At 42.1% G+C, this 27,143-nt stretch overlaps 1 protein-coding gene across 1 annotated transcript in view; it reads right to left on the minus strand.

Moving 5' to 3' along the window:
* Window positions 1-259: 259 nt before the first annotated feature.
* The window catches only part of RAB3B (RAB3B, member RAS oncogene family), a 55,970-nt gene continuing 29,086 nt past the window's right edge, over window positions 260-27,143 (minus strand). The window contains exons 3-5 of the mRNA XM_017653740.3: window positions 15,319-15,437; window positions 12,321-12,445; window positions 260-1,139 (exon numbers count right to left, since the gene is read on the minus strand). Of these exons, the coding sequence (XP_017509229.1) occupies window positions 952-1,139; window positions 12,321-12,445; window positions 15,319-15,437 (432 nt within the window). The 3' untranslated portion in view covers window positions 260-951. The remainder of the gene's footprint in view (window positions 1,140-12,320; window positions 12,446-15,318; window positions 15,438-27,143) is intronic.

A 27,143-nucleotide genomic window follows, 5' to 3' on the forward strand; every position in this document is an offset into this window, starting at 1 on the left:
GAGCCCTTGTACCTGCCTAGAAGGTACACGTAGAAGAAAGAGATTTGGTTGTGAGGCCTGAAAGCCACTTGTCAGAGATACGAAGATTGGAATTGACTAGTCAGACTAGGTAAAATATGAGATCCTACCAACTCAAAATTTTTCAGATTCTGGAAGTCTAAATCCAATGACTGATTTCATTAAGTTCCACAGTTAAGAACCAGCTGGGAAGCAGCAAAATCAGAAATTCATGACCTGTTTCTTTAACTCTTCTTAAGCTTTATCTTTTTTTTTTTTTTTTCATTTTTCTTAAACTCACTCATTTGCTCTTTCATACAGGAGGAACCTTTGCCATTTTGCAAGGGAAAATCTTTCTTTTAAGTGTGTTTCTTACTCAGCCTTTGCGAGAGTCTGAACTCTCTGGAGACTAGCTCTGGCCTGTCGCCACAGCAACTGCCCAGGCCCTGTGGGCATCTGTGGTAACAGGCATAGGGCTTTGAGAGCCAAAGCTTGACTTGAAGTGAGAGGAATCCCCACAGGGAGCCTGGTATGAAACAAGCATGTTGTGCATGGGGAGGTTTTCTTTAATAGGATTAGCTGTGCAGGTAGGCCTCACATTACACAGTTGGCCAGGTCCTGAGAATTGTGTTGTGTCAAATTTTGATAAGGGGAGGAAATCATGTATTAAAGACAGAAAAGTGACAACATGCTTGTAGTGAATCCCCTTCATAAAATGGAGCCTTCCTTTGTACAGTGCATCTCCACCCACGTTGTGACCTGGCTATTTGTCTAGTTCTGAGTGTCTGTAAGTGGGGCCATCTGCAGAGAACCCAGGGCATACTTCCATCTCTGCTGCAGGCAAAAAACAGCAGGAACTCAGCTTGCTCAGGGCTAGGAATGGACAGAGTGTAATGAGGAAGGCAGAGTGGCAGTGGGGCCACAGTAAGGGGAGATCAGGAGGGTGGACCTTGCCTAACATGAGCAGTTCTGCTGCAGCAGTGGTGGGGTGTCTGAGAGACGGGCATTCTTGGGGGCACGAAACACAGAGGGGATCGTGTCTATGGAATCAGACATCTTGTCACAAATGGCATCCACCAGGCGCTCGAAGGCCTGCCTCACTCCGATGTTCTCCTTGGCACTGGCTTCAAAGAAGTCAAATCCTGAAGAGAGAAAAGAGATACAGGTAAGGATTTTTAACGTCTTCCTTCCCTTTTATGTTCCTGGCCAGAACACTCTGGATTAATACAGCCAATGCTCAGGAGTGAAGCAAAGAGGCCTAATGTTATGGGCAGAAGATTCTGCTTTAAGGAGATGGTACAGGGCAGGGATTAGTTGCATTGGTTTTATTTAAAGGTGAACAGATCCTGGCTCTACCACTGACCAGCAGTGTAACCCCCACCAAGTCACCTAAACTCTTTATGAATCAATTCTCTGGTTTATAAGTAGGGATAATTTAACCTAGTTCATAGAATTATTTCAAGAAGAAAACAAGATAGTGCATGTAACATGTATACCTGTGCCTGACATGGTGGGAGTAGGGGTGTATTTTACACATTAGGCGTTTTCTGAAAGAGTGAATACTTTACTATGTGTGCACAGCACTTCACAGTTTCCAATACATTTATCACATTCATTGTCTTATTTGATCCTCATGTTACCCCTGGGGAGGGAATGTCAGGCAGATTCTCCATTTCACTAACTAGATGCCATGGCTTAGAGAAATAAGCTGACTTGACCAAGACAAATCAAGGCACCAGTATGAGAAACCCAGGCTTGTTTGGCCTTTTTGACCAGAGCTTTCCCTCCTCTTTCCGCTGCCTCCCACTTACCCCAGCCTGGGCAGCTCTAGTCTGGGCTCTGGGAGATACCTCAAGAGCAACACTGAAAAAGCAAAGCTTCATTTGCCCTTTCCACGCACAGACACACTGGCTATCTCCATTCAATGGGGGTCCTCCTCCATGAATTTCCCCAGAATTCTCTGTATCTCTCCCTCTGCACACATACCCAATAAAAGACCCCGGGAAAAACTGCTCCTGAAGTGTGAGACATTCTCATCTGTTTTGTACTATGCGATCCTTAATGACACAGAATTTCTGAGACAATGAACAGAACTTGATTGTCTCAAGAGCTACAAGAAAGGCCCTCCTGATTCAGACAGAAGTGGCTGCTTCCCAACTGAGGAATCCTGGCCAGGTTGGTGGCAGCCCTTAGAAGTGTAAGTCACCTTCTCCTCATGTCCCTGCCCCACCCCTCCTCTTCTGTCTGCACACTTTCCTCTCACTTCCTCCCAAATCCTCAAAAGCTTCTCTTTTCCCTTTTTTTCATTTAGCTTCTTGTTTTCCCTTTATGTTTCCCCACACATTCTCCTTGGAATCCCATATTTATTGAGCACCTACTGTAGGTCAGACACTATGCTAGTAACTTTAGAAATACCATCTTACTTAATCATCACAACAGCCTGTTGGGTAAATATAATCATCTCCAGTTTACAAATGAAAAAGGAAGCCTCCAAGAGATTACATAACTAACGCAAGGTCACGTGGCTGTATTAATGGAAACTGGGTTTAGATCTGAGTTTGGCTGGCTCCAAAGTCCACATATACTTTGCTTCCTATTTCTTCCTTTTTTTTCACTTTCCTTTTTCTTCCAGACCAAATTTTTTTTTTTCCTTTAGTCTCTTTGGCCTCCTTTGCTTTTATCTGACTACCACAGTGTCTGAATCGGGGCAGGTCACTTAACCTCTCTGAGGTTTGTCAAATAGAAATTAAGGACTATGTCTTCCTGCTGAGAATGGTTGGGAGGATTCAGTGAAACAATGGATACATTGCTGGCCAAAAGTTACCTGTTACAATGACAGTTTCTTTCTCTTCTTCTTTCATCTTGTTCCTCTCACCTCCTCTTCATCCCTTCCTCCCTCTTTTATCATCTTCTTCCACAAAGGACGGGGTCTCTTTTCTCCTCCTTCCTTCTCCCTATTTTCCCACTGTTCACAGAGAGGGCTGAAACCCCCAGGTACAAAGAGGGCTCCTCTTCCCTTGGCCATCCCAGCTTGAAGGCACTTACAGTTCCTTCCAGCCCACCTCTGGTTGACAGTCTCTCCTGTGGCCCATTTCCAGACCTGAGAAAGGCAAGCTGCTGCAGAAGTGTGCACTAATTGCAGACATGTCATGAAGGAGACCACTGCTTGCTCATTATCCTCAGGCCATAAAAACCCAGTAGGCTTCAGAGACCCTCCAGCATGCAACTTTTCCCTAATGAATTTCATAAAAATTGACTCTCTGGCCATTGACTAGCTTCTCACAAGTGAACAGTGTTTGGGGAGGTGGAGAGGCATGTGTGGCTTGCCAAGGAAAGATGCAAACAAGTAAAGAAGTAAGGTTTTAACACCAGTTTCGATGAAGATGAGAACACAGGGCAAGGCCACAAACACAAATTCAGTCTGAGGAATTGGCACTGAGGGGAATACTTATCATGCTGTACTCGTGGGCACTGGGAAGAAGTCCAGGAGTCATACAGCCTGGATTTGAATATAGTCTCTGCCACCTCCTAGCTGTGTGACCACGGGCAAATCTCTCATCCTGTTTCCTCATCTGTGGAATGGGGTGGTCCACCTCATTGGGTGGTAGTGAGAATTAAATGCATAAAAATGTGTGAAAGGATTGGCATGTGGAATGCCTAGCAATTCCCTTTACCAGTCCACTTTAGTCTCAGCTCCCTTGCTCCCAGGACCTTTAGGGAATCCCTCTTTTCCTTCATCATTCAGGTTCAATCAATAAACCAGGTCTTTACTGAATACTGATTTCATGCCAGGTCATATGCTAGGGACAAAGGGAGACCAAACCTAATTGTGGAGAAAAGACACACTAATCAGAATACCAGTCTCTCAGATGTACATAGTCTTTAACAGTTCACAAACACAATTCTGAAGCAACGTTTGAGGGGTGAGACAAGGCAAGGATCATCACTCATGACTCACAGACAGGGAAAGCGAGGTTCAGAGATGGGGCATGAACCGGGGCTCTTATGCCTTATGCCCCCTTGTGTCACTCTCAGTTGGATCAGTGACAGAATATATTATAACATTTCTAACCCAGGTAGAGCAAAGTAGAGGCTATGCAGGAATGTGGTGGAGGGAGAGAGTGGCTGGGGAGATGGGGAGGAGGCTTCCAGAAGTTAGTGGAGATGGGATACTTTAAGGCCAAAACTAACCAAAATTCTTTACCTAAATAACTTCTCATTCTTCAGACTCAGCTTAGAGATGGCCTTTTCATTCTCTTCTGTGCTTCCCTCTGTCTAACATTGTGTTAACCTGCATGGTACAAGTCCATTTGACCTCAAGGAGATACCTGAGCAGGGGCCACGGCATTCATCTTAAGCACCAGCACTAGCCAGAGGAGTAGCTGCTTGGTGAGTGAATGATGGCTGATGAAGAGATGAACGGAGGAGGTGGGAAGGAGCAGGAGGGTGTGGTTGAGGGGATGTGGACCATGAGGGTCATGAGAGCTCAGTTTAACAAGCATGGAAGACTCTTTGCAGGGCACTGGGGACACTGAGGTGAATCACATGGTTTCTACCCTTGGAGAGCTCCTAGTCTAGTGGGAGAGAGAGATATATTGACAATATGATAGTGATAAATTCTGAATGGTAGGAAGCAAGGGGATTATCAGGGTAGAGAGGATGTACCTCCTTAAGCCTGGAGGTCAGGGAAGTCTTCTTGGAGAAGCTGATTCCTGAGCTGAGATCAGGTAGATAAAGACATATGATCAGGAGCGTATGTGTGAACACGTGCATGTGAGCACACCAGGCAGGAGAAATAGCATGAACATAGATAGGGGCAAAAAACAATGTTGGCATACGTCAGAATGACCAGAACATTTTCTTTTCATTAGAGCAGAAAGCTCAAAGTGGTGAGAAATGAGGCACCAAGTGGCCAAATATGGAGAGCTCATATACCATGCCAAGGAGATGCTGTCATTATCTTATCAAAGGCACCCACAGCATGAGAACTCTGATTCAAGGAACCAGCTCATGGTCCTAGCCATGGGTCTCTTTTGCTAGCAGAACAAACTAAATGTTCCCCCACCCAATTACTGTAGGACTCCTGGAAAGCTCTTCATTAGTAGGCCCAGAAGGTAACCTTTTCCTCAGGCTCATTAGTAAGGCTTCTCAGCTCCTGAGAATCTAGTGAGGTCAAGATGACAGCCAATTAACCAGACTAGCCCTCTGTCCTTTTCTCCCTCTAATTGGCTTTAGAACAAAGGGGTTACTGCTGTCTTTCTTAGGGTCCAATTCTTAACTGAATCTGAGATGATCCCCCCAACCCAAAAATGATCGTATTTACCTATTCTGCCTAAAGGCAGCTGTCACAGACCCATAGACTTCACAGATTGTGTCCACACTGCCTGCTTCTGAATTTGACTTAAGAATTCTATTCAGAAATTCACAAACAGCTAAACTCACCTCTCCTTATCCTGATATTTCCCCAGAATATTTCTTCTCCACTTTTATATTCAAATCCTTTCTCCATCCTCTGATTCTCTGATACCTCCTCATCTCTGTAATGTATCCATCTTCACCTCACATCTCTCTGGTCACTGATGATTCTGGCAAGGGGAAGTGCTGTCTTCCTTTCCACCCAGGATTGCTCTCATTCTCAGGAACTGTGGGTTTCATGTGGACAATCTATCTAACATCCTGCTCTTAATTTCTTGACCATTTCATTCACAGCAACTTTCTCTTCTATTTTGCTTTAGCTATGCCCCTGTGCTTATAACAAGCTATCTTGATTTGGATTATGTCACTGGAACAGAAGAGGTCTAGTTAATACAGTATCCAAGATCCTGTATGGCTTGGTCTCTGTCTACTTCCCCAGTCTCCTTTTCCTGGCTCATACCACACTCCAGAAACATCGAAACTTTCTTATTTAGTGCCTTTGCTCCTGCTATTACTCTGTAGCAGCTCCTTCTAATCACCTTCATTACTCACCTGTGGAATCACTGATTCCAAAGAGCCTTCCTTCCCTTTCTCTTCCCACCCCAGCCCCACCACTCAGAACAGACAACGTACCTCTCTCTTATACTCCCATGGTGCCTTACCCTATTGTTCCAGTCAGATTTGAACAGGAAAATGGGAACTATTCTTAATGTTTAAGCCAGAGGGAATTGGTTATGTAGCTGATAGAAGAATCAAGAGGCCAAATATAATAATGAGGTGACTCAGAGATTATCAACAACAAAAATAAACACTGTTACTGGGCCAAAAGATGCTAGAACCATAGGAGCAGGATTCAGAGAAGAGGAGCAGCCTCTACCGACTGAGTCAGCCAAGAGGGGGGATATTCAGGTTTCTCCCTTTTCCCCACCTCCAGTTGCTTGCCAGTGTCTCTCCTTGGCTAAATCCAGAAGCCACTGTTACAGGAGCCTGGGAAACAGCCTGCAAAGGTCAACCCCCAGGGGGTGCTGCAGGAGAAAGACAGAGCAGGAGAAGGGTGAAGAATGATAGCCAACAGGCTAAGGGCTAACACAGACGTCCACTCAAAGGATGCTGAAATTAGCTCTCTGCTATTTTGCTTGCCTGGTCAACAGGGCATCTTGAGGGTAAGAAACTCATTCACTTTAGGGTCTCCAGAGTTCATCACGTGTTCAGTGATTGTGGCAGATTATTCACTGCCCACCCTGTAGAGGATATTATATCCCCACCCATTGCCAAGTGGCTTGCAGTGCCTCCTATATCTCCCCACTCCCTCCATATTAGATTTGATCACGTAACTAACTTGCTTGGGCCAATGGATGTGGGCATTCCAAGAGCCAGCAGAAGCTTTACGAGACTTCATATGGTTTAGCCATGGCAGATTGGATCCCAGTGTAAGAAGACACACGGAACAGAGCCGCAGCTGCTGACTTGCCGTTGACATGGAGTGTAAGTGAGAATAAACCTTTACTATCTAGGCTCTGGACTCAGGTTACATGTTAGAAATCTCACTAACACTGTGACTGAGGGGGGAAATTTGAACAGAAACCATGGCAAGCTTTTGGAAAAACAACATTGGGTAATAATATATGGGGAGCATTAGGATTTTTATTCTAAAGGCTGAAGTTGAGTACTGGGCCTGCCACCTCCTACCTCTATGGCTTAGACAAGTTACATAATCTTTAACTGAAAAAATAAAGACACAGAAGTGGGGTACAGCTCATTGTACACAAGAAAACACAGAGGTCTGGACTCAGCCTCTTCAGCAGTATAATGGAGCTGATAATGATATCACCTTCCAGGCTAGGAGTGAGAGTGAGAATCGCAAGACTTTTGTTGTGAGAGCACATTGTGAAAATAAGTCACTGCACCAAAGTTAGTACCATCAATGCTGAGGAGGTCTTTGTTTCTCTGCAACCAGGCTCAGTGATGCAAGGTTTCCATTGTCATCCCAATCCAAAAAACATTTATCAAGCACCTAAAATAAGCAAGGCAGTGTACAGGGGTTGGTGTGGCCTCAGGGGTAAGTGGAGAATTGTGTGAACTGAAATCAAAGAACCCAAAAGGGACAGAGCTGACCAAACCCTTCCATTCAACTAATCCAAATCTTCTCTTTTTCAGAGGGGCAAACTGAGGCCTAGAAACAGGAAACAAGATGCCCATGATCACACAGTAAACTAACTGCCGAAGCAGGATATAACCCTCAGTCTCCTAACTCCTAGGCTGGTGCTTCTCCCACTATACTTTGTGGGATGAGTGTATGTGTGTGTTTCAAAAACCACATTTTAAATGGGTCTCTCTTTCTCTTATAAGCAAAAGTGCATTTCTCTTTCACTAGCCTCCCTGAGCCATTCCCAGTCAGATCCAGGGAACAGACAAGAATCCCCTTTCTGAGGGGCACAGGGAGGCCAACACCCTAAAATGTTCTGCTTCTTGATATAGGAGTCCCTGAAACTCCTCTGCCTCCCAAAGATCCACTTGCGTCAGTGTCTTTACCGCCTCACCTATGCCCCAGGAACTTTGAGGATATAGAAGACCTGTTGCTACTCACAACTTTATAAATGCTAGTTGCTGATCATTATCAAGAGTCTTGGTTGAGTGAGCTGAGAAAAGCTAAAGGAAAGAGTGTCCTCAAGAGAAATCCCATAAAGCAGAGAATGGCACTCCTGCAATGGCAAGCAGAGCACTGAAACTTACTAACTAGCTGGCATAATGAGGGATAGGTCTGGGGGGGTGATGAGGAGGGCTGCTCCCAGATCTGATCACATCCTTGCAAAATTCTTAACTGGTCCATAAAACCCTGCATGATACAGCTCCTGCCTAGCTCTCCATTCCCACTTAACACCATTCTCCCCTTGATTGTTTAGTCCCTGCAACACCGCCTTCTTTCAATCTCTTAGGTGTTTCAAGCTCTACCCTACATTAGGACCATTCTTGATGTGGAACACTCCCCTCTGCCACACACACCCCCGCCACCCTCACTCTGCCTGGCTAACTTTTTCTCATCTTTTAATTCTCAGTTTAAGTGTTACCTTCTCAGATCTTGTCTCTCTAGTCTAAAATTAGGTCTCTGTTTTTCACTTTTTTCACAGCACTTGTACCTTATGTTACTTTTATCTGTCCACCATTCCTTCCTTTAGGGAGCCACTATTTTAAATGGTCTTGGTGGGATTCTAGGTTACAATACTTGCCTCCCCCAGCCCTTGGGACAGGCATATGACTCACAGGTGGCCAACCATAGTCTTCCCCGAGATTGATACACGGTGGTTGGGAGAGAAAAGACCGCATTTTGCAAGAGTTGGGAAGATAGGAATCTGGAGCTTACCACCATCTATCTTACTCCTCATGCAGATTTTGGCTACAGAAGGAGGCTGAAGGGAGCAAAGCTGATAAATGGAGAGTGCAACTGAGTCCTTGGTTGAGTGAACTTCCCAGTTACATGAGCTAATAAATTACATTTTTTTAAGTTAAAGTTTAGTTTGATTTGGGATTTTATTACTTATTATAATGAGAGTCTAACTCATGCAGAAACTTACCACAATTTTTAATAGCTTTATTGAGATATAATTCACATACCATACAATTCACCCATTTACACACTCTTTAATTATATACTTATTTATATAATCATTTGTTTAATGTCTCTTTCCCCATTAGTTCCATGACAATAAGGATCGTAGCCATTTGTTTACCATGATATTCCAAGTGCCAAGACAACACCTAGCTCAGAATATGTGCTCAATAAATATTTTTCAATGAATAAGAGAATAAGTGTATTGTGAATGATTATCTACCCTCTGCTGGGTGGTTGGGATAATGAAACAAATCAGGCATAACCCCAGCTGCTCTCCAGGTCTCACAAGAGAGATAGACATCTAAACCAGCAGGTTCCCATAAACAACAGAGGAAAGCTCAGGACATTGTGTAGGACAGAGATCGGTTGCTTTGACCTGCCCAAATATGACCAATTTGTTAAGGCCCTCTTCAAGTGCTTCCCAAAACCCTGTACTAAGAATTAATATCACTTTTCAACTGTTTCTAAATAAACGTGATACATCTATACTGACTCCACTACTTCTTAACTGAGTAAACTTGAACAAGTTACTTAACCTCTCTGAACTTCATTTTTCAGATTATTGGATATGCCTGATAGTACCTATCTTGAAAAGTTATAGTGAGTACTAAATGAGATAATTAATTCAAAGCATTTCATATACTGTCTGTCTGGCTTGCTATATATATTACCTAATATTACCATATTTGCTGTATAGTGAGGTTAAGTGGTTAGGAACACACGATATGGAGCCAGACTACTGCTTAGGTTCAAATTCCAACTTTAGCTGTGTGACTTTAAGAAAGTTTCTAAAATTCTCTGTGCCTCAGTTTTCTCATCTTAAGACAAAAAAGCAACTTGGACATAAGAAAAGTATATATCTCAGAGGGCTCTAGGGGGGTTAAATTAAATGATTAATACTTAAATAAAACTCCAAATAGTGCCTGGCATATAACAAACACTTAATAAATATTTAACCAATTTGGCTTTTTAAAATCTTACTCATAAGGGCTTGGCATGCTGGCTATATTTTCTTCCTAATATAAAACTAATTTGTTTCAAAACTTAGTTTTGTTTAAAGACTTGACATGATGATTATATTTTTTCTAATACACATAAAAATGTATACATAAAATCTTATGCACACTTTCAGTGGTATAAGTCTTTCTCTTTGGGAAATTCTATTCTAGGCGGGCACTCCAATGATCTGTGGTTCCCTGAACATACAGTGCTGTTCCTTGACCTTTCCAGTGTGATTCCCCCTTCTTGGAATGTCCTTACCTCTCCCTCACTTGGCTGCTTCTACTTGTCTTCAAGACTTAGCTTGGGTATTACGTCCTTTGGCCCCCAGTGATTAAGGTACATCCTCTGGGCTCCCACGACCCCCCAGCACATCCCTCTGTCACAACACTGATCACTTGGGGTATCACTGTTTCCATCCTTCAGGTGAGGGAATGTATCCTATTTCACAGCATAGTACTTGGCATAGCAGGTGCTCAGGAAGCCTTAACTGGACTGAAGTAAAATGAAGTAGCCAAATATTTAATATAATAAGAATTAATCAGAACCTATTTTTGTAGTTTCTACTCAGTGCCAGGCCATTTGCTGGGCATTGTGGGTACAAAGATAAACAAGATTCATTTTCTGTCCTCATGGAGCTTTAGGGAGATGGGTAAGTAAGCAAGTGTTTCCAAGTGTGATGGGTACTGTGACTGTTGTGTGCATAGGGCACATTAAGTAGGGGCACAAAAAAAAAGAGCTCAGGGCATGAAAGTCTTCACAGAAGATGTGAAACCTGAGCTGTTTCGAAAGCTGTATGGGGGTTAGTGGCTGGATGAGGGTAGGGGGTGGGGAACAGAGGAGTTCTGAACAGATGGAGCATAGCCAGTCTAGGGAGAGTGCTGGGAGTCTCCCTGGGGACAGCAGGTTGAAGGCATAAAGAGATAGCCTGAGGTCACCAATTATAGCTTCATCACATGCTTAAAGTTTTATGAACTATGGGAATGGGTGGAAGCACTTTCTGGACCCTGAGAAACTCTGTGATGGAGTAAGAACAGCAAGACCCAAGATATCCCAACCTCCCTACTGCTTAAATACCTAAAGTTTGCTAATTTCTATTCTAGGGCACTCTGGGGAATAGAGGAAGGGAGAAAGAAGTATAGGACACCCCTCCACACATGTATTCATACTAAATAATATAGGTGTGTACCAAACATCGTTCATACTTATACAATTTACCCACCTACACGCCCAAATATCTGTACTTAAGAAACTGTGAGAGAATAAAACTTCAAACTTCATACTCTTCAGTCATGCAACACTAGGTTGTGAGAAATACTTAGGGAGACTGGCTAAAATATAAGCAATGCATACTTTCTTCTAGAGGAAATTTTATCCAAGGAAATCCTACAACAAACACCAATACAGGGAAGGGAAAGGAAGGGAAGGAAGCAAGCTGCTGTTTAAAGCAAGTGTAGGTGGGAGTCTTGCTGTGAAGCCACTGAGACACACTGGAGGCACCTGAGTCTCAGTAGAGCGCAAGGATCAAGATGCTTTAATCTTGGAAAAAGCCTGGGCTTCACGGAGCTGCATACTTAAACATCATCATTTTATCCCTTCACAGAATTACTTTGTCATGAATTGTGTTTTGGTGAGGAAGTGTCAGCTTACATTGAGAGATTATAAAACACAGCCTGCAATGTTGTGGCTGCTGTAAAAATCTTTGATATTAAGGATATCATCACATGCAGCATATAGAGACTGCTCTATAGTTGCCAATGAAGAGTAGTGCTTCTCTGTAATAATGGGTTTCTTTTTATTTTAGGAACAATCTCTGAACCACGCAACTAATATGCTTCTCTCTTTGCAATGGTTGCTAGGAAGCTCAAAGCCAATATTTTGACTCAACTCTTGTACATGCCCAATAACTTAAAACATACATACTTACCCTCACTCCTGGCATCCTCTTATTTTCCCCTACCCTTTTTTCCCTTTGCTCCAATTTTCTCATTTATTTTTTTAAATTGATGTACTATAAAGATTTCTAAAAGACACCTCAAATCCTTTATGGAAGGATCTGGTGAAAAAAAAGTTCATAAATTTAAATTTTACTTTACATTCAATGTATATATACATATCACATAACAAATTACTTAAAATTCACTATCTCAAAGCCCATATGTATGTCACACAAACATAAAATACACACAGAGCACACATGTACATAATTCACAATCACAGCACATCCTTAACATTACACACCCATGCACGTGTGCATGCACACACACACACACACACACACACATACTTGTGCACATACCAAGCTGCTCTGCAAGGAGCTGGCCCTTCTCAGTGGGAACAACCCTCTCTTCCTCCATGTCACACTTGTTCCCCACCAGGATAACCTGTGCATTATCCCAGGAGTAGGTCTTGATCTGAGTAGCCCTAAAAAGAGACAGAAAGAAGACTATGTTAATGACACCCTCCTAGACTGGCATGGACCCTGCAAAACTCAAAGAAATGGCTTCCTTTCCACAGGGCTAGCAACACACAAGTTATGTCAACTGTCAATTAATTCAGCTGAAAACAGACAGATGCCTGCCCTGCTGGCTGTCACAGATGCTGATCCCTTAAGTCCTGGTTTTAAATCTCAGTCAGCTCTTTAGAGACCTCTTATAATGCATTTGCCCATCCCTCCACACTGAGCACAGACGTCCTTCTAAAACATCTATCTGGCCATGATAAGTCCTTTCCCAAAAGCTTTCTCTGCCCACCCTCTACACCCCTTGCCCTGCTACCAACTAGCTATGCAATGAAGTCTAGATCCCTCAGGTAAGCCTTGAAGGCCATTCATGTCCTGTCTCTCTCACTTCATCATCCTTCCTCCCACTTCACAAACTTTCTCACCCATTCCCCACATGCTCTTCCATGGTTTATACCTTTGCCTAAACTGGGAATCCCTTCCCCGCACTAACTCATCCTCCAAGGCCCAGTGCTGCTCCCACCATTCCTTGGGGAAGCCTTCTCAAGCTTCCCCAGGCATAGCTAGCTTTTCCCTCCTCTGTGATTCATGAACCTCCACTGAGGTCTCAAATCACGTTTAATTGTAGAAACCAAAATGTCAGCGGTGGTTTCCTTCATGTGGGGTGATTATGAAACTTCAAAAATACTTGTCTTCACTTTTCAAATTTTTGAAAGTGAGCATGCATTACTTCTATGATGAGAAACAAAATTTTAACAGAGGGAATAAAATAGGATCCTTGTATTATGGAGACATCTTTTTGCAGGGATGAGCCTAATTCTGTCCCCAGCCACCCGATCAGGTAGAAAGATTATTTCCCCTTTTTGTTGTCTACAACTTTATTGTGGCACATGTTACATTTGGATGAATTTATCTATCTCTCCCCAAGGGCAGGGACAGACTATTCATCTTGAGGGTGCCAGTCCTCAGCACCCTCAGAGCAGAGAAGGTATGAGTGAACAGCTGATGAATGAATAAACCAGCAAATTGTTAATCCTGAAGCAGATTTAAAATCTGACCCTATTCTGACACTTACACTCAATCTAACTCAACCTTAACTGCAGCCAGGATCAACCCTGCTCCTAAAACTAATCCCACCACCAAATTTCTCATTAAGGGTAAAAATTTATTCCCTCAAAGAATGGGATTCACCCAGCCACCATTTGTTGTGGGGTCATCAAAGAGCCAGATTCCATGCCGGGGTACTGGGGCTTAGATGCAGGTGAGGGCTAAGCTGGGTGAAGTTTCTCAGAGGCAAAACTCAAAGGACAGGGCTTGGGAGAGACAGACCCTCAATCTTCAGTCTCAAGGCAGGTAACTGGAGCCAACTCTCTATTTCTCCATGCTACTCTTCTTGTCATTGCCCCTCTGCCCACCCTACCCTCTCCCAGCTTTCAGATTAGCAACTCAGGCTATTCTTGGAGGAATCATCACCAGGTGTTAAAGTTGCTGTGTTCCTGAGGCAGAAGGAACAGGGACTAATGGAGAAAAGGAAGGAAGTCAAGTCCAACAGGGAATAAGTGTGGAGACACTTATAAAAAGAGCTAATCACTCCATGGTAATAGGTGGGGGGAAAGGGGAAGAGGGAAGAAATATCATAACTGGAGGGAGGAGAGGGAATAAGGAAGGGGAAAAGGATGAGAAAAAGGGGGAATAGAGAGAAAAGAACGGGAGGAAAGGAGAAAGAGGGAAGGCTGAGAGTTGTTAAAAGGGAAGTGGGAGAAAGGAGGAAGAAGAGGATGACCGGGAGGCTGCAAAGGAGAACACAGATCACCATGAGTGACGGCATGACGAGAGCACCCTGGACTGTTGTTCAGAACAGGGAGGCAGCAGGCAGTCTGCAAGGTCACTGTCAGATCAAGGCTCCAAGACACCAATAGTGCTTCACAAAGATGCATGGCAACTGTTCCTTAGAAGAGAAGTCCTCAAAGGGTAGCTCTTGGGCAGAAGGGAACAGGAGACAAGCTTGGCACTGGCCAGCACTGCTGCTGTGTGTCCAGCCTGCTCAGCTCTCTGATTTTGAAGAATACCCACAGTACAAGTGCTCCAGCTTCCCCCATTCTCATCCTTTCCACTGGTTATGGGCACAGGGTCCTGGCCCCTCCCTCTCACCTCTCCCTGTGAGTTCGGCTCTAGGAAGGAAGACGTAAGTTGTTCAGAGGTTGTTATCTCTGAGGGGCTGTGCTGATTTTCAATGTATACAGAATCCTTATGAACTTGGACCAGATGTGCTCTTGGACCCCTAGTGCAGCCTAGAGATACATGTTATAGAGAAGCAGTACGTAGATTCAACTCACTACTACGGCCAGAATGATCTTTCTAAAAATTAATCTGAACCTATTGGTTCAGATTAGTCATTTACGGGATAAAATCCAAACTCCTTACCCTGCACACAAAATCCTTCATGACTTCTGCTCTTCACAACCCCGTACCTACCTTCTCACCTTTGTACATCTGGATTCTTTTCCTGGAACATTCTTATCCATTCACCCCCTGGCTAACTCTGTCCATCTTACAAAATGCAACATACATGTCAGCAACTCCTGGACACCTTCCCTGGCTCCCCAAGCTCAGTCAGAGTCTTCCACTGGGTTTCCACAACCCTGGTGCCTCTCTCTATCACTGTGCCTGTCACACAGTATTTTCCCTGCCTGCTTATTGATCTCTCCTCTCATCGATGAATTCCTTGAGGACAGGAGCCATGTCTGCTTCATCCTGATTTCTAGCACACAGCACAGGACCTAGCATACATTGGGTTTTCATGAAAGTGTGAAGAATTAATAAATGAATCTCATACCAATCTTGGACAGCATTAAAGGACTCCTCATTGGTGATGTCATACATCAGAATGAAGCCCATGGCCCCACGGTAATAGGCTGTGGTGATGGTCCGGTACCGTTCCTGCCCAGCCGTGTCCTGGGTGGGAAAAGGAAAGAGTCATCCTCCTAGAAAATCGTTTTATTCTTAAAGTCCCCAGAACAACTAATTAATTATCCAAGGTACATTTAAGGAGCACCTATTACGTGTCTTATGTTGTACTTGGTGACTAGAATAAAATGGTTCTTAAAACCTAATAGAAATTAGTAAAAAAAAAAATTAAAATCCCAACAGAAAAATGGACAAGAGGAAAGAACAATTCACAGAAGAAATGTAAACAGAAAACTATTACATAAAAAGGTTTTAAGCTTATTTTAAATTATAATATCCATTACAGATGAGGAAGTAGTGAGATGTACAACCTCACGCCTTGCTCATGGGAGTGGAACCTGGTTCAGTCTCTCTGGAAGTCAGTTTGGAAGTCTCAAGAGCATTAAAAATATTTGTTCCCTTTGACTCAGCAACTTTCTTTCTAAAAAGTCCTGTTACAAAATCAGACAAATACTTAAGTACAAAAATGTTTGTTACCACTTTATGTAGACAGTGAAAAAGTATCAACTTATATATTCAATAATAGGAGCATGGTTAAAATATAAGAATTTTTGTGTTTTTATTCATGTAAGAATTTAATGACATGGAACAATGCTTATATGTGATATGGTATCCATTTTGTAATGATATACATGCAGAGAAGAAAACTGGAAAGAAGCACTTCAGAAGGTTAATAGTGATTATCTCTGTATGAGAGACAAGAAGTACAGAGATTTTAATATTCCTCATGTATTTTTATTTTCTCTACATGTGCTCATATTACTCTTATATAAGAAGAAATAAACATTCTCACTAAAAAAAATGACCAAGACAATTCTTTATCTCAAGCAGCTCACAGTGTAGTTAGAAAGGCAAACACGTAAGCAAGCAAGCAAAGAACAAGACAAACAGCTCAGTGTTACCGGAGCACATGTGCATGCTTCACAAATGTTCACAGAATCCCCACGTGAAAGACCAGCCAATCTTCTCTCTTTCATTAGTTTTAGATGTGTGATGCTTGAACATATATAAAACATTACCTCATATATTAGTTAATACAAATTCTATGAAATCCCTGTGAGGTAGGTGTTATTAGTATTGACATTTCATAGTTGAGAATGCAAAAATGCCAACAAGGTAAGTGATTTTTCCCAAGGTCAAAAAGATGGTAATAAGAGCTGTGCCTTAAATCTAGGACTTCTGATTCCAAGTTCAGTGCACATACCATTGCACCTCAATCAATGAAAAATTTATCCACATTTACTGAACACCACCTATAATAATAATAAAAACAAGTAACAGGAACAATTACAGCATGCCATTATTTGTAATAATGTTGCACCTGTTATCCATAAACTTAAAAAAAACCTGTAGGGTATGTATTATTACTCCATTTTATAGATGAGGAAACCGAGATTCAAAGATGTTGCCCACCAAATGTCAGGATTAGAATTTAAAATTAGTCTATCTGACTCCTATACCCGTTACAATATATTGCCTTAGCCTTGAACCACAATATAAAAATGGAATAAGCACCATCCCTGCCCACAGGGATGCCTCAGTAAAGGTGTAGAGGTGGCTTAGACCATTGAAATGATAATTAGCAATATGTGACAATATGTCATCAATACCACATAAGCAGTATTAAGAAAATGTGTCACGCAAGTCAGATAAGGTAGAAACATGGTAGTTTGGGGTAGTATTGGAAGGTCAAAACAGAGATAGTATATCAGTTAGGATATATTGAATTAGTCACTAATACACAGTCCCCAAATTTCAGCAACTTAAACAATGTTTTATTTTTCACTATTATTACATATCCATTAAGAGTTAGCATTTTGTCTTTCTTCCTTATTCCAGGATAAAGACGGATAGAGCACCTACCAGAAGGAAAGAAAGTAAGTAAGTCATATTTTGGCTCTTAAAACTTCTGCTTTTCCCATTCCACTAGCCAAAGCAAGTCATGCACATCCAAGAAAGTGCAATTTATAACATGCTCAGGAGGAGAAATGTGGTAGACAATATGATTCCTCCTAATGCAATCTGCACCAAGCCCAGAAGCATCACCTGGAGATGTGCTGATCTGGTAATAGAAAGAGGATAACAGGGACTTTTCTAAAGAATTTTCCAAGCAGAGAAGTGAAGGAAAGGTATTTCAGCAGAAGGAATAATTTTTGCCAGTGAGTACTCCAGTAGAACTTAAGGGAAATGGGTAGGCAGTGAAGCTAGAAGGAGCTTTGAATGGTGTGCTACAGGGTTTGGACTTTATCTTTCAGGAGCAAAGATTTTGAGGCAGAGATAAACGTAATTGGATCTGAACTTTAGGAAGATCTCTCTGGCTGTGATATGGAGAATGAACTGGAGGGAGAAGAGAGATGGGAATCAGGAAGGTTGGTTAGAAGCTCTTTGCAGTGCTTCAAATGAGACCCAATAAGGACTTCAACTAGAGTGGTAGCAGCAGAGGTGGAATAGAAACAGATTCAAGAGGTATTGAAGAGGTAAATTATAAGGCATGGTGACAGATTAAATGTGAAAGTTGAGAAATCAAAGATAATAGTTATGTTTCTGGCAAGACTCAGCTTCTCCATGTCCTCAGCAATTCAGCTCTGGCCCAGACTGGTACAACCTTACTCAGCAAAACAAAATCACATTTAACACACTCACCATGCTCGGCGAGCCATCTGAGTCATCATCTCCTGTTCATTGAGCATGGTCTTTGGATGTCTTACTCTTCACCTCAAGCAGCTTATCACAGTATTCCTTCTGAGCACATATAGTACTTCTCCCTAAGCGTTCCGGCAATTAAAACTTTCTCCAGCTCATGAAATGAGTGAGTGAATGAATGAATGAAGAGATGGATGAATGAGTCAGTGAGTAAACATATAACACTGGGAATCTTAGGCACTATGAGAGAAATATTCAGTCTTTGCCATATCTACACAAAAGCACTGTTTGTGTATTTATGAAACATAGCAGCAGAGTTTGATCCGCCCCTTCCATGCCCTTGCCTCTTTTCCCAAGTTCCTCAGAGCCAACACCACTGACAAGACTCTTTCCACCCAGCTACAGGCTCAGACCCTAAAGCTTGTCCTGTAGGGTTTACAATGAAGCCACCCTTGCAGATTGGTGATCTAGAAGCCCAGGCAAAATTTCTGAACAACTGTACTGCTTCAACTCTTCTCACTCTGCCTGAGTCCTACCATTTCTATGTGAGAGTTTCTAGTCCCCCATCTCTGGCTGGAGCCAGGCCTTGTACCCCAGCTCTAGATAGAAGAGACCTATCACCCAATTGATGCTCAATTAATTGGGAATCCTGGTATAATAATAAATAAGGTTGGATATGGAATCAGTTTCATTTCTGTATTCTCAGTGTCTAGTGCAAGGCTGTGCACACAGTAGGGATTCAATCACCACTTGTTAAAAAGGCCACATAGATTTGAGGGTAAGAACATGGTCTCTTGAGCTGGTAGTCTGGGTGTGATTCCTGTTCTACCACTTACTAACTATGTGACTATGGTAGGCAGCCTCTGCAGTGGCTCCTAGTGATCACTGACTCCTGATATTTATGCTTCTGTGTAAATCTCCTCCTTGGGCAATTTACCTGTTGAGGCCTTAGTTTCTTCATTTAAGAAATGGGAATAACAACAATGCTTACTTTACAAAGTTATTGTGGAGATTAAGTTATTATATCTAAAATGCTTGAAACACTTCCTAGCACAGAGTACATAGTAAGTGCCATATAAGCATCAGTTATTATTTTTTGCACTTCCAGAGCCAATCCCAAGAGCAGGGCCAGCTTCCCAGGGTCTTCAACTGAAGGGAATGAGTCTCATGCCATATGTCACTTCCTACTCAAGGGCTGCCTCCAGCCAGTGTCAATATACTTTCTGCAAAGAGTAGAAAACAGCCTGACAGAAAGGAAAGGGATGAGTATAAGAGTTGCACAGGCCTTGACTCCCAGAACTGCCATTCATCAGCTTTGTGATTTTGGACACTTTGGTTTATCTAACTCTCTGAGGCTCAGTTTTCTCAAATCTGGAATGGAAACAATAATGCCTACTTTGTTGCATGTTTATAATTAACTAAGATGTATATTAAGTGTCTAGCTCATAATAGGTACTCAAATATGAGAGCATTTAGCACTTAATTATTATTTAACTTTTCTAAGACTTAGTTTTCTCATAGGTAAAGTGCTGGTAACATTGTAACCTTGAAGTGATTGTGTGAGGATTAGAGATAATGTACGGGGATAGCCTGGCAAAGCATACATAGTAGGTGCTCAAAAACTCATAGTGGCTGCTGCTCTTACTGTTGATATTGTTATGGTTATTTCACTTATACAAAAGCAAGTTTGAAAACAACAATCCAGCTCTCACTAGCCTGTGCTCAATGGAAAGTAGCCCAGAGAATCACTCCTGAACCTCCCACTCTCTTTTATTTTTTAAAATCACTTTGACAAACACTGATTCCTCTCCCACTAATGAGAGTTAGAAATAGAACCACAGAGGAGACAGGAAGGAGGAGAGAGAAAGAGGCATGACTCATTGGCCACTTGAGGAAGGAGACCATGACATCAAGAGCAATCAATTTATTTCTATCAAACAGGCATTTGTTGAGCTTTTCCTATGGGCAGAGCATTATACCAAAAAATAGACAACAGAGTGAACAAGCCTCTGCCCTGAACTTCAGCAGCTGCTTCAGTGTGGCAGACAGACAGAGGGGCGAGGGAGAAGGAAGATAACATCAACTCAACACCTACTATGTGCCAGGCACTTTGGTAAATGCTTTATATATGAGATCTCATTTATTATTTGTGATAACAAAGTAAAACCACTAGTTGAGCACTGTTATATACTAGGCACTCTACTAAACACTTTTCCTATTTTATGTAATTTCTAAACAGCCTTGTAAATACTAGTATTTCTTTTACCAGTTGGAAAAAAGTTAAATAACTTGCCTAAGATCTTGTAACCAGGTCATGGCAGACTGAGATTCAACCCTGGGTTCTGTCTGGTCCCAAAACCTGTGATTTTCCCAGGATGCCCTTTACTCTACATCATTTCTCTTCTTACATCAGCCTGAAGCAGGACAAGTTTGAGACCCCATTTTATATGCCAATTAACTAAGGGTCAGAGAGGCTAAGTAAACTGCTAGAGTCACAAGCTATAAAGAGAAAAAGTCAGGATTCAGATTGTCTTTTGTCCAAAGTCTATGCATTTTCAACACAGCCAACAGCCCAACCACATTGTGTATTCTCATTCCTCTTCTGCCTCCAACATCCAGCCCACTCTGTAGCCTCCAGGTAGGTCCTCCAATCGTGTCTAAGGCTTCCTGGGGCCAACACTCTCCCCTCCACCAGAGGGTAAGGCCGGAAATCAACCACAATGCTTACAATCACATGTGTCTGGTACACAGGTGCTCAACCAAGATTAGCTATCTTCTCTACCTTCCACTGATCATCAATCCAACACAGACCCTTTGTTTCCTTCTGGAATTTCCACATGGCTGCCCACATATGTCATACCCATTTCCGCTCCATATTTCTGTTTGTGCTACTCTCATGGCCACATATGCCCTCTCCATGACTATTAGATTGTTGAATTCTGAAGTTGAAATGAAATCCTACAAGTTATTCAACCTACCCTCTCATTCAAAATGGGAATTCCTTCTACAGCATACTTGTATTGACTGTTTCCAGTGTTGGATGCCTACCACCTTAAAAAGCAGCCATTCCACTGATGGACAGCTCTCATTGTTAGGACATTTCTTCCTTCTGTTGAGCTGAAATCTGCATGTGGTATGTCCATTGATTTAATTCTGTTCTCTAGGACACAAAGAATAAATCTAATTTTTCACTCATGTGGCAGCCCTCCAAGTATTTAAAACTTAGGTTTGTTTAGAGTTTACAGAGTTTTCTCTTATTATCTGAGTAATTCCCAGAGAAATCCTGTGAGAGAAGGACCAGCATCCCCATTCCACAAAAGAGGAAACTGAGGCTTGAAGAGATGAAAGACAGTGAATGATGAAAAAGGGCTTAAATAAAATCAGGTTCTCTGGTTCCAAGAGACCAATTTTCTTTGCACAAGGCTACATCTCTAATGTTTTGTATCATCTGTCACAGGGACCTTGACAATTAGCAGAATGACCAGAACAATGATAGGAACTTGAAACTGTATCATGGGAGGACCTGCTGCAGGAAGGAAGATGGTTAGTGTTCTGGGGAATAGTACTATCTTCACACATCTTAAGTGCCTAATGTGTTTTCCTTCTTTTCCTTCAAATCTTCACTGGGTGCTGATTCTGTGGCAAGTGTTGGCTAGGTCCTGAAGATCAATGGATGAATAGGCACAACACCTGTTTGCCTATTTACTGTAGAAGGCAAACACATATTGGATGGGGGTTCTGAAGCAGGACAGGCCCATTCCCACAGAAACTTCCTAGTGCCTGTCCTTGAGACAACACTCTTCCTTTGCAGCCCAGCTCAGCAGAGAAGCTGCCCTGACCATCCTGGCAAAGTCAAATGCTCCAATTACAGGGTCTCCTGGCACCATGTGCCTCTGCTTTGTAGCACTTATCCACACTGTAGTCTTGTATTTATTTGTGTAATTATTTGATTAAGGTCTGTCTCCCCTGCCAAACTGCAAGTGCCAAAAGAACAGGATGTCTGGTTTTTCCTGCTATTGTGTCTCGGTGCCTGGCACCGTATAGGCACAGAATGTAGGGGAGATTTCCAACAAATTTTTGCTGAAAGGATGGATTTATTGGGTTTCTGCAACATTTTCAATAGAGTGCACTTAATGTTAGATGGGTTTTCCTAAAATCCAACTTCATTATCTCCCTGAATCCCCTCCCTAGCTTCCCACAGCCCACATGCTGGGGGTACAAGCTTCTCTGTAGAACATACTGACACTTCAGGATCTAACTCAAGCTTTCCTTGAAGTTCCTTCCCTCTCATTCCTCCACTGAACCAATGAGTTCCAGCTTTGTCTACTTGTGGTTTCCTAAATACACTGCTCCTTCATACCCCTAGGCCTTATGCTGATCTGCTGATCATTGCCTGGAATCCCCTTCTCTTTTGTAATTCACAACCCTTTTCAAAGGTTACATCCCCTCTGAAGCTTTCCCTGACCATCTCTCAAAGGAATAATTTCCTTCTCTGCTCTCTTACAGTTTGGCATTACATTAATACACACATCACATTTATTATAGCTACTGGTTTATTTAGCTGTCTCCTCTTTCAGATGATGAACATCTTGAGACCCAATCTTATATTTAGCTAAATACAACCACAGCATCTGGCACATAGTAAGCACCTAATAAGGATGCTGGTGAATGAAACTCAAGGGTTGACTATGTGCTAAGTAGGAAAACTCATTTAGAACCTCAGGATTGGTTGGAAAAGGGTCTGTGAGATCATACAATCCATCTCCTCTTTTTGGCCCCTTTCTATGTTATAAACAAAAAGGGGAGTCCCAGAGCAGTGACAGAATTTGAGAGGTCACACAACTAGTAAGACATTTTCTCTGGGGCTCCATCCCTGGGTCCTGTGCTGTTGCATACCTACTCCCTGAGCCAGACTCCTCCCTGCTTCCTCTTCAACTCAATCCCTCTAGTCTAGGTTGGGGGCAGGTAGGGATCATGAGCTCCAGGGAGGCAGGTAACCAGAGCTTCAGGGCTGGCTCTCCCCATGCCCCACCGTCTGACCCACAGCTGCCAAGCTCCAAGCCCTTTGTATTTTGCAGCATCTGGGAGTCCAGACATTATGTCCCATAGAATGGGAAGAAACCAGAGGGAGACCTTTTCAGGAACCCGGGAGAAGCAGAGGACTGAGGAATGGAGAGAGTGTTCCTTTGAAGCTGCCCTGATGTCACGCCCATCTGTCCTCAGCAGTACAGACCACATTCTACAGCACCCCACAGTTTATAAATGTTTTGTTGCATCATCTCATTGGATCCTAAAAATGATCCTGTGGTGCAGACTTTTTAGAGCCAGAAGAAATTAATCTTAGAACTCATCCAGTTGGATTCCTTTATTTTGCAGGTAGGAAAATGGAGACCTAGAGAGGGAAAGTAACTTTCCCAAGATCACACAGCTACTTACTTTTTGGGTGGTCTGGGACTCAAATCCAAATAGTCTGACTCCACGTGATTTTCTTTGCAGCATACCTTGTATTATTGTCACTTTTGACTTACAGGTGAGAAAACTGTTGTCCAAGGGTACATAGGTAGTAACTGGTAGACCCTTGAGGGCAGAGTGTAGGAAAGAGGTCACTGGAATCCAAGACTGGGGATTATAAAACACTTCTCTGCCTTCTGTTATCCTATCTAACCTTTGAGGTCCAGGTCAAAGGGCACCTATTCTGGGAAGTTCTTTGGGATCCAGCATCAAAATTCATCATCCTTCCTTCTGGACTTACACAAAATGTACTTAGGCCTTTACTTTAGTGACAGCAGGGCACAGAATACATACAAGAGTAATCAGTTCTATAAATATTTACTAAGCAAGTAAAAAAGACCTGTGTGAGTCCTGCCCTTGGAATTCAGTCTAGCAGGGAGGTTACCTCACATGTGACAAATCTTATGATCAGTACATATAGAGTCAACTCCCTCATTTTACAGATGGGAAACCAAGGCCCAGAGAGATGAGGGCCCTGGGTTCTTATTTTTGGCCTTAAGTCTCTCACATAAAACCCTCAAAAATGCAAAACTCAAAACCTCTCATGGATATGACTATTGATTTCCATGATTTCCACGAAGATATAGACACTACATTTTACTTCAGACAGATAAACTAAAGGCTCTAAGGCTTCTTTTCATTGTTCCTCAATGTATCTGGCATACATTAGATGTTTAATAAATATTTTTTTAATGAATGGGTAATAGTACCTATACCAAATGTTTCTACTCCCATCCACAGCTCCTCAGTTAGATTGAATTAGGGGATCACATTCATTTCTGTACCCTCAGAAATATCCAGAGCAATGCCTGGCACCTAGCAGGTATTCCAAAAATACTGAATGAACAAAGGGATTAATGAATGGGAGAAGTGTGGATAGTAATCTCTCTGTTGCTCTAACTAACAAAGTTGACATCCCCCAAACACACACTCCTCTTCTAGAAACCCTCCTTTCCTCAGCTTTTGTGAGACCTCACTTCACCAGGGCTTCCTCTTCATTTCCTCCTAGTCCTGCTTTGTCTTTTATACTGGTTCTTTATTCTCCTCTGTGCCCCTCACTTCCAAGTTTCAGACAGAAGTTTCCAACTGTTTGCTGAACATCTCCACCTAGTGTGAATGCCTCTGACATGTACATAGTTGAGTATTAATTACGACATTTCATTTGTGTATTCTCTAGCTAATAAGCCCTCATCAGCACTGGGTACAGGTCTGGACACATAGCAGACATTTTGAAGATGCCTACAGAAAGAACCATCATCTATAACACCCCACTGCTTTGGTCTGGAAAAATATAGCATCAGGGTTGCCAACCCATTTGCTCTTCACTACTCTTGCCTCCAAATTGACATCAGCACCATTCAGAGCATTCTGAGAAGTCTCTCTGGGGAATTCACTTAATTTGCCACCTGCTGTACTCTTTCCGTGACTCATCCAACTCCCCTTCAAGACAGGAAGAGGTGGGGGAAGAAGTGAGGTGAGAGAGAACTAGGAGGAAAAAAAAGAAGCTTGGAACAAGATTATACTTAATAGATCCCCAGGTCAAAGCAAGTAAGAGGAAATGAAGAGTCAGACTTTGTACTGAGAATTTGCCAGTGATAAAATAGGAGACTTGTCAGACAATTCACAGGGGGAAAAAAATGTTTAATAAATAAATGGATTATGTTCAATAAGTAATCAGAAAAATGCAATTTGAAAAGGTGAGATAGCACTTTCTGCTGCTGAATTAGCTAAATAAACTAATCTTCATTGCTGGCAAAAGGAGAGTGAAATGGGAATCTCACTATAGACAGACCTCAGAGATATTGGGGTTTGAGTTTCAGACCACCACAATAAAGAAAATATTGCATAAAAGTGAGTCAAATGAATATTCTGGTTTCCCAGTGCACACAAAAGTTATATTTCTACTATATTGTAGTCTATTAAATGTGCAATAGCATTGTCTAAAAAAAATCAATGCATATAAGATATATAATTTTTAAATTATTTAAAAGTACTAAGGTTTACAATTAAAAATAGTTTATTGCTAAAAAAATTCTATCATATGAACTTTCAGTAAGTTATAATCTCTTTACTGATGGAGGGTCTTGCCTTGATGTTGATGGCTGCTGACTGCAGGGTGGTGGTTGCTAACAGCTGGGGCAGCCATGGCGATTTCTTAAAATAAGACAACAGAGAAGTTTGACACATCAATTGACTCTTCCTTTCACAACCAATTTCTCTGTAGCTTGCCATGCTGTTTGATACCATTTTATCCTTCTTTCAAAATAGAGTAAATCTTCTCAAACTCTGCCACTGCATTATAAACTAAGTTTATGTAATATCCTAAATCCTTCATTGTCATTTCAATAATCTTCACAGCATCTACACCAGTAGATTCCATCTCAGGAAATCACCTTCTTTGCTCATCCCTAAGAAGCAACTCCTCATTCATTCAAGTTTGATCACCAGATGCAACAGTTCAGTCACTACTTTTAATTCTAGTTCTCTTGATATTTCCACTACATCTGCACTTAACTTCTTCCACTGAAGTCTTGAACCCCTCAAAGTCATCCATGAGGGTTGGAATCAACTTCTTTCAAACTCCTCTTAATGTTGATATTTTGATTTCTTCCCACATTTCGTGAATGCTCTTAATAACATCTAGAATAGTGAATCTTTTCCAGAAGGTTTTCAATTTGCTTTGCCCAAATCCATCACAGGAATCACTATGGCAGCTATAGCCTTGTGAAATGTATTTCTTAAATAATAAAACTTGAAGTCTAAATGAATCCTTGAGCAATGGGCTGCAGAATGGATGTTGTGTTAGCAGGCATCAACACATTAGTCTCCTTGAACATCTCCATTAGAGCTCTTGGGTGATTAGATGCATCGTCAACGAATAATCATAGTTTGAAAGGAATCCCTTTTTCTGAGCAATAGATCTCAGCAGTGGGCTTAAACTATTCGGTAAACCATGTTGTAAGCAGATGTGCTGTGACCACATTTTGTTGTTCCATTTATAGAGCACAGGCAGAATAGATTTAGCATAATTCTGAAGGATTTTCAGAGTGGTCAATGAGACTTGGCTTCAACTTAAAGTCATTAGCTTCATTAGCCCCTAACAACAGAGCCTGTTCTTTGAAGCTTTGAATCCAGGCATTGACTTCTCCTCTCTAGCTATGAAAGTCCTAAATGGCATCATCTTCCAATAGACGGCTGTTTTGTCTACATTGCAAATCTGTTATTTAGTGTAGCCACCTCCATTAATGATCTTGTTAAATGTTCTGAATGATTTGCTGCAGCTTCTACATCAGAACTTGCTGCTTCACTTTGCACTTTGATGTGGTAGAGATGGCTTCTTTCCTTAAACCTCACAAACCATCTTCTAGCTTCAAACTTTTCTTCTGTAGCTTCCTCTCCTCTTTCAGCCTTCACAGAATTGAAGAGACTTAAGGCCTTGCTCTGGATTAGGCTTTGGCTTAAGGGAATGTTGTGTCTGGTTTGACCCAGCCCACTAAAATAAGGCTTTTTCACTTTCTTATCATTCATACATTCACTGGA

Source organism: Manis javanica, chromosome 4 (assembly GCF_040802235.1).
Source record: "Manis javanica isolate MJ-LG chromosome 4, MJ_LKY, whole genome shotgun sequence".
In the NCBI taxonomy this organism is placed as follows: Eukaryota; Metazoa; Chordata; class Mammalia; order Pholidota; family Manidae; genus Manis; species Manis javanica.